This window comes from Felis catus, chromosome B2 (genome assembly GCF_018350175.1).
Source record: "Felis catus isolate Fca126 chromosome B2, F.catus_Fca126_mat1.0, whole genome shotgun sequence".
In the NCBI taxonomy this organism is placed as follows: domain Eukaryota; kingdom Metazoa; phylum Chordata; class Mammalia; order Carnivora; family Felidae; genus Felis; species Felis catus.
Genome location: NC_058372.1, coordinates 106,983,191 through 106,999,587, shown reverse-complemented (window position 1 = coordinate 106,999,587; position 16,397 = coordinate 106,983,191). Strand labels below are relative to the sequence as shown.

General features: G+C 35.7%; 1 protein-coding gene across 11 annotated transcripts in view; it reads left to right on the top strand.

The window, feature by feature from the left end:
• FAM184A (family with sequence similarity 184 member A) overlaps positions 1-16,397 on the top strand; it is a 122,405-nt gene that overhangs the window by 89,581 nt on the left and 16,427 nt on the right. For all 11 annotated transcript variants that reach the window (XM_019831144.3, XM_019831142.3, XM_003986510.6 and 8 more), the window contains 3 exons: positions 2,281-2,493; positions 11,972-12,125; positions 16,139-16,266. In XM_019831144.3, coding sequence (XP_019686703.2) covers positions 2,281-2,493; positions 11,972-12,125; positions 16,139-16,266 — 495 coding nt within the window. The remainder of the gene's footprint in view (positions 1-2,280; positions 2,494-11,971; positions 12,126-16,138; positions 16,267-16,397) is intronic.

Here is a 16,397-nt window from a genome sequence, read left to right as displayed (position 1 = left end):
CATTTAAGCTAGAGAGGTTTGAAAGTGTCCTTAGATTTTTTTTCTTTTATAATTTTTTTTAAAGTTTATTTTTGAGAGCAAGAGAGAGAGGGAGACAGACTTCCAAGCAGGCTCTACACAGCACAGAGTCCAACATGGGTCTCAAACTCGGGCACTGCGAGATCATGACCTGAATCAGAATCAAGAGTCGGATGCTTAACTGACTGAGCCACCCATGTGCCCCAAAAGTGTCCTTAGATTTTAAATATGTTACTGTTCTATTACTGTGGTTTATCATTTTAAATACTCTATTTCTTCATAAGTTTCATCCTTAAATAGTTAAAATGTGAGTCCACTGTAGTCCAATTAACATATTGGAGAGCTCTTTTTGATGCACTGAATTTTTGAAGTGGGTATTGCAGAAAATAAGATGCACTGCTATGAACTGATTGGCTTCTTACTAATCTAAGTGCACACTTAATTAAAGGACTGGACCCATGGCTACTACTAGTCCATATGGTACCTGTGTGCAAGTTTGAAAAACATGCCCCCTTTCTTTGAGTGTATGCAGATGCATACGAGGGCAGATAGCTTAGTGAGCAGTTTGTTCACTGGTCCTTACTTGGCCAGGGGCCAGTTAATCACTTTGAAAATATCAATCATTATGCTACATGTAACATGGTCTTTTCCTAACATTTCCATATATGTTCTAATAAGTTATCACTAGAGACAAGGGTGTCACATGGGTCCCCATGCTGGGTATGAGACAAAGGTTGAACTTGGGAAGAGAGTGGGCAGGTAGGTGCCTTTTCTGTTTCAAGGGCCAGCTAGCTGGGAAGAAAATGACTACCAATTACACATTAGTGTTCACAAACAACACATTTTACCCTTTTGTAATGTACCTTTTCTTTCTGGACTGTCCTTAATATTCATTTCATCCTGATTTTCTTTGTATAAAATGGTGAGAAGTCACATGGTATAATTTGTCTTAGTCTTCCTACTCTACAAGTATGTCCTTAGCTGCTGTTGTAACATTCTCCTTATTTTTTGCATCTCTGATGATTCTCCACCCTTTTTCTTTCCCAGGTCCCTTTTCCTTTGTGAGACATGTGAGGCATCCTATACCTGCCTTTCATCAGTCAAAAGAATATCTTATCCCATTTACAAAACTCACTTTCCTCTCTGCCTTAGTCTTCTTGGCCACAGAAACTGTTTCACTTGTATATAAACACATATAGCATCTTAAATTAATGGAATACAATTGACAACTTTTTGTCTGGTTCTCCTATGTTCCTTAGCTTCAAACTTCTATTACAATATGGTTGAGTTATCTAGTTCCAAGTTAGATTTTCCTGTGTATGAGAAGAGAAATAGATCAAATTAAATGGTTATATCAAACAAACAAATGACATATGTATATATACGTATACATGCGTTTGTGCTTTTATTCTTTAAAAGGGACTCAGAAGCAATGCAGACATTAAGGGTGATGTCTGTTTCAAAAGGAGTGACAAGTCAGTTTTCCATCAGTAAAGAAAAGTACCTGACATTGTGAGGATATAAATAGAGGACTGTGGGATGTTTGTGGTTTTAAAAAGCTTGAAGTTTACAAATTGTTTGAATTAAAATTCAAAAGTGAACATCTTTTTTTTTACATAAGGATTTTAAACCATAAATGGAAAAATCTTTTATAAAGAGTAATTTTTTAAATCCTCAAAAAATCCTCAAAAACCATTATTGAGCACTTATTACATGCCAGGGGCTGTTCTAAGTGAACACTACACTAATGTGTAGTAACACACTTCAGCTCACATGGCCTGGTGAGGTATTGGTCTAGTAAGTGGCGGAGCTAGGATTTTAACTCAGAGCCCCCATTCTTAACTACTCAATTCTACCACCTCACAAATCAGCAATTTAACTATTTATACTATCTCCTTGAAGGACTGTAACCTAATAAATACATTAACATTAGTTGTCCTGTTTTTATTTCATATTATGAATTTTTATCGCACTATAACACAGGTGTTCACTGTATTTCTAAATGTCGGGTGTTCTTTAGCTAGTCCACAAACTAAATACCAATAAAACTGTCTATTTTTAGGATATTATAAATAGAATTACAAGTGGTGATACCTAAATATTAAATATTTATAATATATTGCAAAACATTTTAAGTGGATACTTAAGGCAATTATTTTACTTTAGTTAATATCTTGGAAATGCTTTTTTCCCTTAGATTGGAAATTTGTTGTGAAGTATGCCTTGTATTTATTCTTCATTGTGTACCATTCTGTGGCATAGATTTCCTTGCTGAAACAGAATCTGGAGATGCAGCTTTCCCAGTCTCAGACTTCTTTGCAGCAACTGCAAGCCCAGTTCACACAAGAGCGACAACGACTTACACAAGAGCTTGAAGAATTAGAGGAACAACATCAACAGAGACATAAATCTTTGAAAGAAGCACATGTCCTTGCATTTCAAACTATGGAAGAAGAAAAGGAAAAGGAACAAAGAGTAAGTTTAATGTGATATATGTTCTGAGGTATCTGACAGCCTAATAATTATAAGCCTTCATGTTCTTAAGAATTCATTTTTTGCCTCCAAAAAATTATATATTGCTTTATTTCATTGTGTTTTCTAGAATTTTTCTTGTGGGGGTCAGAATGATTAAGCATACATACTAGTTACACAGATTAAACTAGGGCCAACATTTTATTTCTGTTTCCCACCATAATGCCAAATTCATGCTATGGCCGATACACCATCTGGTTTGTCGTATAATTGATGGTGGTTAAATAAATTTAGCATGGTCCTACTGAGTTGTAACCACTGTAATCACTTAATACTGTTTTGAACTTATAATTGCCTTTCATCAAATTTTTCAGTTTTCTCTCTCAGGTTGGATCTACAAAAGGCACAAATATCTAAGGAATTTATATTTTTTATCCCATATTTTTATCCTCAGACTACTACCCCTCCTATAAAAAATTCACAATAAAATGAAATTGGAGACATTTTAAAATAGTACAATTCCCTGTATACCTCCCCAAAGGCTATGTGAATAAGTAGTGATACAGAAAGATCATACAAAAGAGATTTAAATCAAATAGATACATTATTCTTCTTCTGTGTAAGACACTGTCGTAGTGTGATTAATTTTGGTTCAGTTTATTTCTTAACACTGTATTTTTCATTTTATTCTAAGGACTTTATAATTAAGATAAAATATTTGATAGAAAATGCAGTTTTACTAACAATAATTTGCACCATATATAGTAAATTAATCATATAGGTTGTTTTCTTTTAAAAAAAACCTTTTTTTAATGTTTTTATTTATTTTTGAGACACAGAGAGACAGAGCATGAGCAGGGGAGGGGCAGAGAGACACAGGGATACACAGAATCTGAAGCAGGCTCCAGGCTCTGAGCTGTGAGCACAGAGCCTGACATGGGGCTCGAACTCATGGAGGGTGAGATCATGACCTGAGCTGAAGGCAGACGCTCAACCGACTGAGCCACCCAGGCGCCCCAATATAGGTTGTTTTCAATCCTTTATTTGGGTGCAGGCAACTATTTTAAGAAGTAGTAGGCTGTAAAGAAATTGTTAAAACAAAATCACATTCCATTAAAAACAATTGACTAGCCTATCCAATAAATTATAGTCTATCGATCTTATCTGGAAAGTTAAGGAAGTTTCATTGGTTAAAAATTGGGCCTTATTTCCATTATCCATGATGAATATAGATGTGAAAACTGTGAACAAAGTATTAGCAAACCAAAATTAACAATACATTTAGAGAAATCCATACATCATGATCACATGGGATTTATTCCAGGGATACAAGAATGGTTCCATATCTGCAAATCAGTGTAATTTACTGCATTATTAAATGAAGGATAAAAATCACATGATCATCTCAGTAGATGCAAGGAAAAGCATTTGACAAAATTCAACATTCATTTATGATAAAAACTCTCAACAAAGTGGGTATAAATGGAACACGCCCTAATATAATAAAGGCTACCAGTGACAAAACCACAGCTAACCTCATACTTAACAAAGAAAAGCTGAAAGCTTTTCCTCTAATACCAGGAACAAGACAAAGAAGCCCTCTTTCACCACTTTTGTTAAACATAGTATTCCAAGTCCCAGCCACAGCAATCAGACAAGAAAAAGAAATAAAAGGCATCCAGATTGATAAGGAAGAAGTAAAACTGTCACTATTTATAGATAACATGATACTATACATTGAAAATCCTAAAGAATCCACCAAAAAACTATTAGAATAAATGAATTCAGTAAAGTTGCAATATACAAAATTAATATATAGAAACCTGTTGGATACAGAAACCTGTTGGATGTCTATACAGTAATAACAACTATCAGAGAAATTAAGAAAACCATCCCATGTACAATGGCATCAAAAGAGTAAAATACCTAGGAATAAATTTAACCAATGAGGTGGGACTTGTACTCTGAAAACTGACGTGGGTGAAAGAAATTGAAGATAACACAAATAAGTGGAAAGATATGTCATGTTCCTGGATTCGAAGAATTAATATTGTTAAAATTTCCATGCTACCCAAGCAATCTCCAGCTTCAATGCAGTCACTATTGAAATTGCAATGGCATTCTACAAGAGTCTCATTTGAGACCTAGAGACCTCTGCAGGTTGAAAGTGTTGGAGAAACATCTATCATACAAATGGATGTTATGTCAAAAGAAAACTGGGGTAGCAATACGTATATTGAACAAAACTGACTTTAGAACAAAGATTAACGAGACAAAGAAGGATACTTACATAATAATAAAGGGCATAGTCCAACAAGAGGATATGACTATTGTAAATATTTATGCAACCAACATGGGAACACCCAAATACATGAAGTAGTTAATAGCAAGCATAAAGGAACTAATTGATACTAGAACAATTATAGGGAACTTTACCACTGCACTTACATCAAAGGCTAGATCGTCTAAACAGAAGATCACCAAGGAAACAATGGCTTTGAATGACACATTGAACCAGAGAGATTTAACAGATATATTTAGAACATTCCATCCTAAAACAGCAAAATACACACTGTTTTCAAGTGCACATGAAACATTCTCCAGAATAGATCACATATTAGGCCACAAAACAAGCCTCAAAAAATACAAGAATGAAGTCATACCATGTACCTTTTCTGACCTCAACGCTATGAAACTAGAAGTCAGCCACCAGAAAAAATCTGGAAAGACCACAAATACATGAAGGTAAATAACATGTTACTAAACAATGAATGGGTCAACCAGGAAATAAAAGAAGAAATTTAAAAGTACATGTAAACAAATGAAAATGAAAACACAACAGTTCAAAACCTTTGTGATGCAGCAAAGTGGTTCTAAGAGGGAAGTTTATAGCAATTCAGGCCTACCTCAGGAATCAAGAAGAATCTCAAATAAACAACCTAACCTTACAACAAAGGAACCAGAAAAAGAACAAACAAAACTTAAAACCAGCAGAAGGAAGGAAATAATAAAGATTAGAGCAGAAATAAATGATAATAGAGCTAAAAAAAAAATCACTGAAACCAGGAGGTGGTTCTTTGAAGAAAAAAAAATGAATAAAATTGATGAACCTCTAGCCAGACTTATGAAGGAAAAAAAGACAAAGGACCCAAATAAATAAAACCGGAAGTGAGAGGGGAGAAATAACAACCAACACCACAGAAATGTGAGCAACTATAAGAGAATATTATGAAAAACTATATATCAATTAATTGGACAACCTAGGAAAGATGGATAAATTCCTAGAAACATGTAACCTGCCAAAATTGAAACAGGAGGAAATAAAGAAATTTGAGCAGACTGATAACCAACAAAAAAAATTGCATCAGTAATCAAAAAAATCCCAACAAACAAAAGTCCAAGATCAGATGGCTTCACAGGTGAAATCTACCAAACATTTAAAGAGTTAATACCTACTCTTCCCAAAGTATTGCAAAAAATAGAGAGGGAAATAAAACTGCCAAATTCATTCTATGGTGCCAGCATTATCCTGATACCAAAACCAGATAAAGACACCACTAAAAAAGAGACCAACAGGCCAGTATCTCTGATGAAACATAGATGCAAAACTCCTCAACAAAATACTAACAGATTCCAACAATACAGTAAAAAAAATCATTCTCATGGTCAAGTGGGATTTATTCTCTGGTTGCAAGAGTTCAATATTCAGTCAGCGTGATACATCACATATGATCATTTCAAGAGATGGAGGAAAAGCATTTGACAAAGTACAACATTGATTCATAATAAAAACCTTGAACAAACTCAGTTTAGAGGAACATACATCAACTAAATAAAGGCTTTATGTGAAAAACCTATAGCTAACATCACCCCCAATGGGGAAAAAAGAACCTATCCTATAAGGTCAGGAACAAGACCAGGATGTCCACTCTCACCACTTTTATTCAGCATGGTACTAGAAGTCCTAAACACAGCAATCAGATAACACAAAGAAATAAAAGACATCCATATTAGTAAGGAAGAAGTATAACTTTCATCCTTTGTAGATATGATATATATGATACTATACAGAGATAAACCTGAAAGACTCCACACACACACACACACACACACACACACACACACACACACACACAAAGGCTAGAACTGAAAAAATGAATTCAGTAAAGTTGTAGAATTCAAAATCAGTGTGCAGAAATCTATTGCATTTCTGTACACTAATAATGAAGCAGCAGAAAGTGGAATGAAGAAAATAATCCCATTTGTAATTGCACCAAAAATAATAAGATACCTAGGAATAAACCTAACCAGAGAGGTGAAGGATCTATACTCTGAAAACTTTAAAACACTGACAAAAGAAATTGAAGATGACACAATGAAATGGAAAGACATTCCATGCTTATGGACTGGAAGAACAAATATTCTATTTAACAAATACTAAAATATGTATACTACTCAAAGAAATCTACACATTTTTTTTAACGTTTTTTTTATTTTTATTTTTGGGACAGAGAGAGACAGAGCATGAACAGGGGAGGGGCAGAGAGAGAGGGAGACACAGAATCGGAAACAGGCTCCAGGCTCTGAGCCATCAGCCCAGAGCCCGACGCAGGGCTCGAACTCACGGACCGTGAGATCGTGACCTGGCTGAAGTCGGACGCTCAACCGACTGCGCCACTCAGGCGCCCCAAGAAATCTACACATTTAATGCAATCCCTATCAAATTACCAACAGCATTTTTCACAGAATTAGAACAAACAGTCCTAAAATATTTATGGAATTGCAAAAGATCCCAAATCGCCAAAACAAACTTGAAAGAGAAAAGCAAAACTGGAGTCATCACAATTCCAGACTTCAAGTTACACTACAAAGCTGTAGTAATGAGAACAGTGTGGACTGGCACAAAAATAGACATACAGATGAATGGAACAGAATAGACTATCCAGAAATAAACCCACAGTTTTCTGGTCAATTAATCTTTGACAAAGCAGGAAAGAATATCCAAAAATATCTTGTTGACAAATGGTATTGAGAAAACTGGACAGCAACATGCAAAAGAATTAAACTGAACCACTTTCTTACACCATACACAAAAATAAATTCAAAATGAATTAAAGACCTAAATATGAAACCTGCAACCATAAAAATCCTAAAAGAGAACACAAGCAATAATTCTCTTGACAACTTTCCATGGCAACTTTTTTCTAGAAAGGTTCCCTGAGGCAAGGGGTACAAAAACAAAAATAAGCTTGGGACTGCATCAAAAAAGGAAGCTTCTGCACAGTGAAGGAAACACTGAATGGAAGAAGATATTTGCAAATGACCTATCTAATAAAGGATCAGTATCCAAAATATAAAAAGAACTTTCTATGACTCAACACCCAGAAAAGAAATAATTCAATTAAAAATAGCCAGAAGACATGAACAGACATTCCTCCAAATAAGACATACAGATGGCCAACACATTCATAAAAAGATGCTCAACATCACTTATCTTCACAGAAATGCAAACCAAAACTACAATGAGAGATGACCTCACACCTGTCAGAATGGCTAAAATCAGTAACATAGGAAACAACAGTTGTTGACAAGGATGTGGAGGAAGAGGAACCCTTGGGGTGCCTGGGTGGCTCAGTCAGTTAAGTGACTCTTGGTTTTGGCTCAGGTCATGATCTCATGGTTTGTGAGTTTGAGCTCTGCATCGGGCTCTGTGCTGGTAGTGCGAGCCTGCTTGGGATTCTCTCTCTCCCTCTCTCTCTGCCCCTTCCCCGTTTGTACTGTCTCTCTCAAAAATAAGTAAATAAAAACTTTTTTTAAAAAAGGAACCCTCTTGAACTATTATAGGAATGCAAACTGGTGCAGCCACTATGGAAAACAGTATGAAGGTTCCTCAAAAAATTAAAAACAGAAGTACCTGAGGCGCCTGAGTGGCTCAGTCAGTTAAGCATCTGACTCTTGATTTTGGCTCAGGTCATAATCTCAGTTTGTGAGATTGAGCCCCGTATCAGGCTCTGCGCTGATAGCATGGAGCCTGCTTGGGATTCTCTCTCTCCTTCTCCCCTGCCCATGCCCTCTTCAAAAAAATAAACATTAAAAAAAAATAAACTACCCTATAACCCAGCAATTGCCCTACTGGGTATTTACACAAAGAATACAAAAACACTAATTCAAAGGGATGTATGTACCCCTATATTTATAGCAGAAGTATTTACAATAGTCAATATATGGAAGCAGCCCAAGTATCCATTGATAGATGAATGGATAAAGATGTGGTATATATATCCAGTGGAATATTATTCAGCTATAAAATAGAATGAAATCTTGCTATTTCAGTGACATAGATGCAGCTAAAGACTATAATGCTAAGTGAAATAAGTCAATCAGAGAAAGACAAATACCATATAATTTTACTCATATGTGAAATTTAAGAAAAGAAAAACAAATGAGCAAAAGGAAATGAAAGTTAGAGGCAAACCAAGAAACAGACTCAAGTATAGAGAACAAACTGGATGGTTACCAGAGGCGGGTAGATGGGTTCGAAGATGGGTGGAATAGGTGATGGGGATTAAGGAATTCACTTGTCATGATGAGCACTGAGTGTTTAATATAAAAACAATTTAAAAAATCCCTTCTCCCCAGAAGTTAATGTTTGTGTATATAATGTGAATTGAAAATAAACAGCAATTTCATTTTTTAAAAATGCAATGGCGTCTTCCACAGATTTAGAACAAATAATCCTAAGAATTTGTATGGAATTACTGCAAGACCCTGAACAGCCAAAGTAATCTTGAGAAAGAACAACAGAACTGGAGCTATCACTCTTCCTGATTTCAAACTATACTACTAAGCTATAGAAATCAAAACAGTATGGTACTGGCACAAAAACACAGACCAATGGAACAGAATACAGAGTCCAGAAATAAACCCATGGTCAATTAGTTTACAACAAGAATATATAATGGGAAAAAGACAGTCTCTTCAATAAATGATGCCCGGAAAAATGTGCAAAAGAATGAAACTGGACCACTTTCTTATACCATCTACAAAAATAAACCCCAAAAGGATTAAAGACCTGGGGCGTCTGGGTGGCTCAGTCAGTTGAGCATACAACTCTTCATTTCGGCTCAGTCCTGATTCCAGGGTCATGAGAACAAGTCCTGCATCAGGCTGTGTGCTGGGTATGGATTCTACTTAAGATTCTCTCTCTCTTCCTCTGCCCCTCTCTCCTGCTCTCTCTCTAAAAAAGAAGAAAAAAGAAAAAAAACATTTTTTAAATAAAAGTAAAAAAGCTTTTGCTAGTAAAGGAAACCATCAATAAAACAAAAAGGCAACTCAATGAATGGGAGAGGATATTTGCAAATGATTTATCCAATAAAAAATGACTATTCAAAATATATAAAGAACTTATAGAACTCAACACCAAAAAACCACAGTCTGATTAAAAAAACAGGTGGGAGACCAGAATAAACATTTTCCAAAGAAGGCATACAAATGGCCAATGGATACAGGAAAAGATACCCAATATCACTAATCATCAAGGAAATGCACATCAAAACCACAATGAGATATCACCTCTCAGAATGGCTGGTATTAAAAGACAAGAAATAAGTGTTGGCAAGGATGTGGAGAAAAGGGAATGTAAACTGGTACAGCCATTGTGGAAAACAGTATGGAGGTTCCCCCCAAAATTAAAAATAGAGCTCCTGCGTGATACAGCAATTTCCCTTCTGGGTACTTATCTGAAGAAAATGAAAAGATATCTGCACTCCTGTATTCATGGCAGCACTATTTAAAATAGCCAAGATATAGAAGCAACCTAAGTGTCCATCGGTAGATCAATGGATAAAGATTGTGTGTGTGTGTGTATCTTTCAATACACACACACACACACACACACACACACACACACAATGGAATATTACTCAGCCATTAAAAGAATGAAATCTTGCCATTTGTGATAACATGGGTGGACCGGGGGGTATTATACTAAGTGAAATAAGTCAGAGAAAGGCAGATACTGTAGGATTTCACTTGTATGTACTGAACAAAAAGAAAACAAATGAACAAACAAAACCTAAACAGACTAATAAATGCAGAGAATAAACTTGTGGTTGCCAGATGGGAGGAGATGGGGGCGGGGGGGGGGGGCGGAATGAGCAAAGTAGGTGATGGGGATTAAGGGGTACAAACTTCCAATTATAAAAGAAGACCTGGAGATGTAGTAAAGTACAATATAAGCAATATAGTCAGTAATATTATAATAACTTTGTATGGTGATAGGTGGTGATTACACTTCTGGTGACTATTTCATAGTGTTCATAAATGTTGAATCAGTATGTTGTATCTGAACCTAATATTGTATGTTATCTGTACCTTAACAAAGGTGCATGCGCGTGCTTGCGCACACACACACACAATTAGACATGATTGTTAAATAATCTTTTTGTTGGTATCATTTGTGAATGAGAGTAACATATAACCTCTTGTATCAGTACTTTAATTTTACACATTCAGTCTCTTTAGAATGTTAATCATTTTTCAAAAGTTGTGCATCACTAGGTAGCTAAGCTACCTAAGTAACTAAAGTTGTCTAGATTAAAAGTTCCATATTTTACTATATTTAAAGAAACCTGTGCTTTGTTTTTCAGAAATAAAACACTTGAGAAACAGTGAGCATAAGTAGCCAAATATTAACTTATAAAAACAGGATTTTAGAGTAATGGCTAGGGAAATATAGCCCTAGTTACAACATGGTATCTTTCTCAGAAACCTTTCACGTTACAGATTATGGTAAGAAAAACCCTTCTTGTCAGTTCAGTCTGTATCCTTGAGGTACGCTGAGCTCTGTTTTTCTCCCGTGGCCACATAACTTCTCTTAGTTTTAGCCACATATATGTAGTCTATTTTCTCTGGTTAGGCTTTTAGAACTAATCATGTGAGAGGTCTGTTTACTTTTCCAGTTCCCTACTCTCACAGATTTTCTTCTGTTTCCAAATGCCTGTAGAAAGTCATTACAAAATATTTGATAAGGTTGGAGTTGTAAAAGCCATCTGTCATCTGTCTTTTCCTGATCAGAAGGAGATCTTTTCTTGTTAATGCACTCCTCCTCTCTTCCTAAGTTTGTGCACACAGAGGAAATATTCGTTCATTTAGGTGCCTTACACCCCTCAACAACTTCAGAAAATGACTTTAGTGGAAAACTACCTTAGGTAAAGGGCTGGCATCCCAATTTAAACACAATACATTGGATCAACTGGTTTCATAAGGATTGTCCTACTGAAGTGACCCTTTTAATTTAGTTTCTAATGGTTGTTATATATAAAATATCCTTGAAGATGAATTAAAAATGCCTTGTTTTTCTTAAATAACTGAGTTTTAGTAATTTATTTATTTTTTGCCTCCCCCCACAATTTTTTATTTTGCTTTCATTTTCTTTCCTGTATTCTAACATAATAAATTGAATACATTTCTCCTGTTTTAGGCTCTTGAAAATCATTTACAACAAAAACATTCTGCAGAGCTTCAGTCATTAAAAGATGCACATAGAGAGTCAATGGAGGGCTTCCGGATAGAAATGGAACAGGAACTTCAGACTCTTCGGTTTGAATTAGAAGATGAAGGAAAGGCTATGCTTGGTATTTTGAAAGGATTATAATCTTGTCATATTTATTTGTATCTTCTTTAAAATTCAACATGAAATGACAAAGTTTTATTTTTAATTTTTGACACACTGAAATGAGTATCTAAGTGTTTTGCATATTTGAAGTTATCAGATGAAGGGGTGAGTATGGAGGAGTAGAATGGATAGAACACAATGAAGTGAGGTCCCCTCACCTTTCTCTGTACTCTGGCTATGTAAGCATCACTCACTGGGGCTTCCACCTATTAAGAGACTAAATGGAGTTGCCCTGACTTTCCAGTGACCGAAAGGAGTAGATAAGTATGGAGCCACACGTCCTTAGACATGATAGTCATATGGGTTGTTTGTTTTTGTTTTGTTTTTTTTCCCACTTCAGGATTTTGTTTGTATGAGAAAACTCTTTAGGTCTGACTTTTTGCTTAGGTATTTTTCAGATATTTTTTATTGGGATTTTAATCTTTGAAGTGTTCAAATCACTACCCTTCTTATGAAGAGATCAGTTGAGTTTTGAAGAAATACTGCATAGGTATTTAAAGAGTTTGGGGGTGGGGGGGTTTGGTGTTGTTTGGTAACTTTATTCCTACCATCTCATTTTCCTTCTGTTTGTTTTTTTCCCCAAAATCTCTTAATACAAGTTTTTATTGTATGTTGTCACATTTCAGTGGCATATGCTTTCTAAGTAGGAATTGGAAACAGAGAAGACCAAAGTGTTGTGAATACTTTGGGCCTCAAAGGCAAAGCCATTTGACCCAATACATCATCTCTATTATTGCTGGGAGCCCTAGGCCAGGTCGTCATAGTTCTCTCCTCTTCCTCTGTGACAAGACACTGCAATAGCCAGGGTGAAAATCATCGTGAGAATGTTTATCAAACATTTGTGGAATACCTGTTTACATGCTACAGAAACTGCTGAGCAAGGAGAACTAAAAAGTGAACTGCTGGTCTGTCTTTACATACAAGGAGCATACAGTCCAATGCAGAGGTAGCCTTTGGAGAATTCTGGCCCAAGGGAAGCACAGACTTTCCACAACTGTATGAAAAGAAGTAGAAACAGGCCAAGTGTTAGCACTATTGTTTAGTCCATTGAAACTTGATTAAATACCTCTTTGTTGACAAAAGGACTTTTTGTGATTTTAATTAAACTTTTTTATTTTGAGATAGTTATAGATTCATATGAGCATGTAAGAAATAATACAGAGAGATCCTCTGAACACTTTAGACAGTTTCCCCTATTGGTAACATCTTTCAAAACTGTAGTTCATATCACAACCAGGATACTGACATTGATACTGTCAAAACACAGAACACTCCCATTACCATGAGGATCCCATTTATAGCAACACCTACTTCCCTTTCCTCCCCACCTTTGATGCCTGGAAACCATTAATCTGTTATCCATTTCTATTATTTTGTCGTTTAAAAAATGTTATAAATGGAATAACATATCACCTTTTGGTGATTTTTTTTTTCACTCAGCATAATTCTCTGGAGATTCATCCAGGTTGTCGTATGTATCAATAGTTTGTCCCTTTTTATTGCTGAAGGACAGTTGTTATTCTTTACCCATTGAAGGACATCTGGTGTTTTCAGTTTTGTGTAAGAGTAAGCTTTCATTTCTCTGAGATAAATGCCTAGGAGTAGAGTTGCTGGATCATATGATGATTGTAGGTTTAGTTAAGAAACTGTTTTCCAGAGTGGCTGTACCTTTTCACATTCTCACCAGCAATGAATGAGTGACACTTTCTTTCACATCCTTACCAGCATTTGATGTCACTGTTTTGTATTTTAGCCATTCAGATAGGAGTGTGGTATTACCTCATTGTGAATTTTACTTTGCACTTCTCTAATGGCTACTTATGTTGAACATGTTTTCAGGTATTCATTTGCCATCTGTATATCTTTTCTAACTGGATTGTTTGTATTTTTACTGTTGAGTTTTGGGAGTTCTTCATGTATTCTAGGTACCAGTCCTTTGTCAGGATCCTTCAGGTCTACATTTTGCACCCCTTATACTATTGAAATTACTGTCCCTGAAGTCACCATTGAACTTTGAAATTCCAAATTCATATATTCTCACTAGCTCTCATCATATTTGTTCTGTCTGCATCATTTGACCTCTTTGACCTTCTTGAATCTTCTTTTCCCATTGGTCTCCATGATCATATACTCACCGCACTGCATTCTGACCTCTGCTTTTTAAGAATCTTCACTTGCTGCTCCTGTTTTCTATGCATCTGTTAAATATGGCTGTTTCCCAATCTTTAGTCCCCAGCCTTTTGGTCTGTTTTTCAGTCTTCAGGCTTTTCCCGGTTGATTGGATTCACAGCTATGGCTCCAACTACTGTCTATTGTGCTAGTGACTCCAAATATGTATTTCGAGACCGAACTCCTTTCCTTGTGAATTAGATTTCTATTTCTTATTGCATAGTAGAAAGTTAGATATTGTAAATTATATTCTATATTTTTAAATATTAGCTTACCATCTTTCTCAAGTCCAAAGTATATTGCCATTCCTGTACCTTCCATTTTAACTAAGAGTGTCACTGTTTACCCAGTTGCCCAAGCCAGGAAGCTAGGAGAACTTATTTTCTTTTGCTTCCACATTCTGTTATTTCCTCCACTTTTCATAGTCATATCATTTTTCACCTGGGTTATTGTCATAACCTTCTCGCTGATCTTTGTTCCTTCAGTTCATCCTTCAGACTCCAGTCTGGCTAATCTGTGTAAGACTCAAATCTCACCATGTAACTTCCCAACTTTAAATCCTTCACTGATTCCCATATACCACCTCACTGCCTGTCAAGTTTTTCCACTGAAGCCGCCCTTCATACCAGGGGAGACTAAACTTATGCCCTATGTGGAGGCCTCAGGAAGAGCCTAAATTGACTAGCTACAAGCACAGCATTTCTTTGAAGTCATCTTATGTTTTAGCTTTAGAATATATAATTTGCATTTTACTCACATCTCCTTTGTATTAACATGAAAGTAATGACTTTCCCCTAAATCTTTGAGTACAGTTCATGTTTCAGATGATGATATTGTATACGCTAAAAGTCCCTCAGATATACTGCCACACATATCCCAGACTGAGAACCATGAACCTAAACATAAAGTAAAAAGCATTTTATGCTACAACTTTCTCAGACTGGGCTCCATTTTCTTTCCAGTATGACCACATGTTCTGTGGGCATCTGCCACACCATCTTCCTATAGTTTACCTGATAAATTAGGTTCTCTCTGCTTTTGCATATCTTATCCCTTTCTCATTTATGCTTTTCTCTTTCTCCACTTGGAGAACCCCTACTCAGTGCTATAGACTGAGGCCCTGTGACAGTTCCTTTGTGATAGCATTCCTAATTTCCTTCTCCTAGGAAATGGTGCTTCCACTGCTGTGCTTTCCTTATAACTAATATTCATTTCTGATATTCCACTTAATTCCCTGGCATGATGCCTTTCCCTGTAGCCTATGCAGTTATTAGAACAGGGTCATATTTTGTTCTCCCTTAGTATAGTACCTGACATTCAGTAAATGTGGATTGTATCAAATAATCTCAAATTCAAATAAAAATGATGATTTACAAATCACTAAGAGCACTCACCAGCCAGTGCTTAACATCTTTCAGAAATATTGTGGAAGAATTCTTACCTGGGTGGGAAGTTGCTTCCTAAATGAATATATGTTGTGGTATTATTCAGTTCTAAAATGATGTTATTCCAGTAGTGAATGAGAAAAGTTAAAAATATTTCATTTCCATTAGCACCTTACTGCCAAACTCAAAGCATATATGGAAATTCCTTGATTTGTTGAGCAGATGAAAATTTTCTTGTTCTTATCAAAGCTGGATGACCTTTAAATTCATGACATTCTATGACAGTCTATGATATTTTAATGGGCATATACAAGTGTCCTAATTTTAAAAATAATATTCTGTGACTTTTATAATTTTTACGTAAAGTATCAGTAATATTTTTCAATATACTAAAGCTCTTTTTTCCCTCGGATTCCAGCTTCCTTACGATCAGAACTAAACCATCAACATGCGGCTGCAATTGATTTGTTACGGCACAGTCATCATCAAGAATTGGCAGCTGCTAAAATGGAATTAGAGCGAAGCGTAGATATTAGCAGAAGACAGGTAAAGAAGAACATGTTATGGGATGATTCCTTAAATGTGGATAGATCTGAATGTTCACAATTTTCTGAAAATTTTGTAATAACTAGTATTTACATTAGTTACTATTTACTACCTATATTGAAGAGCTTTAT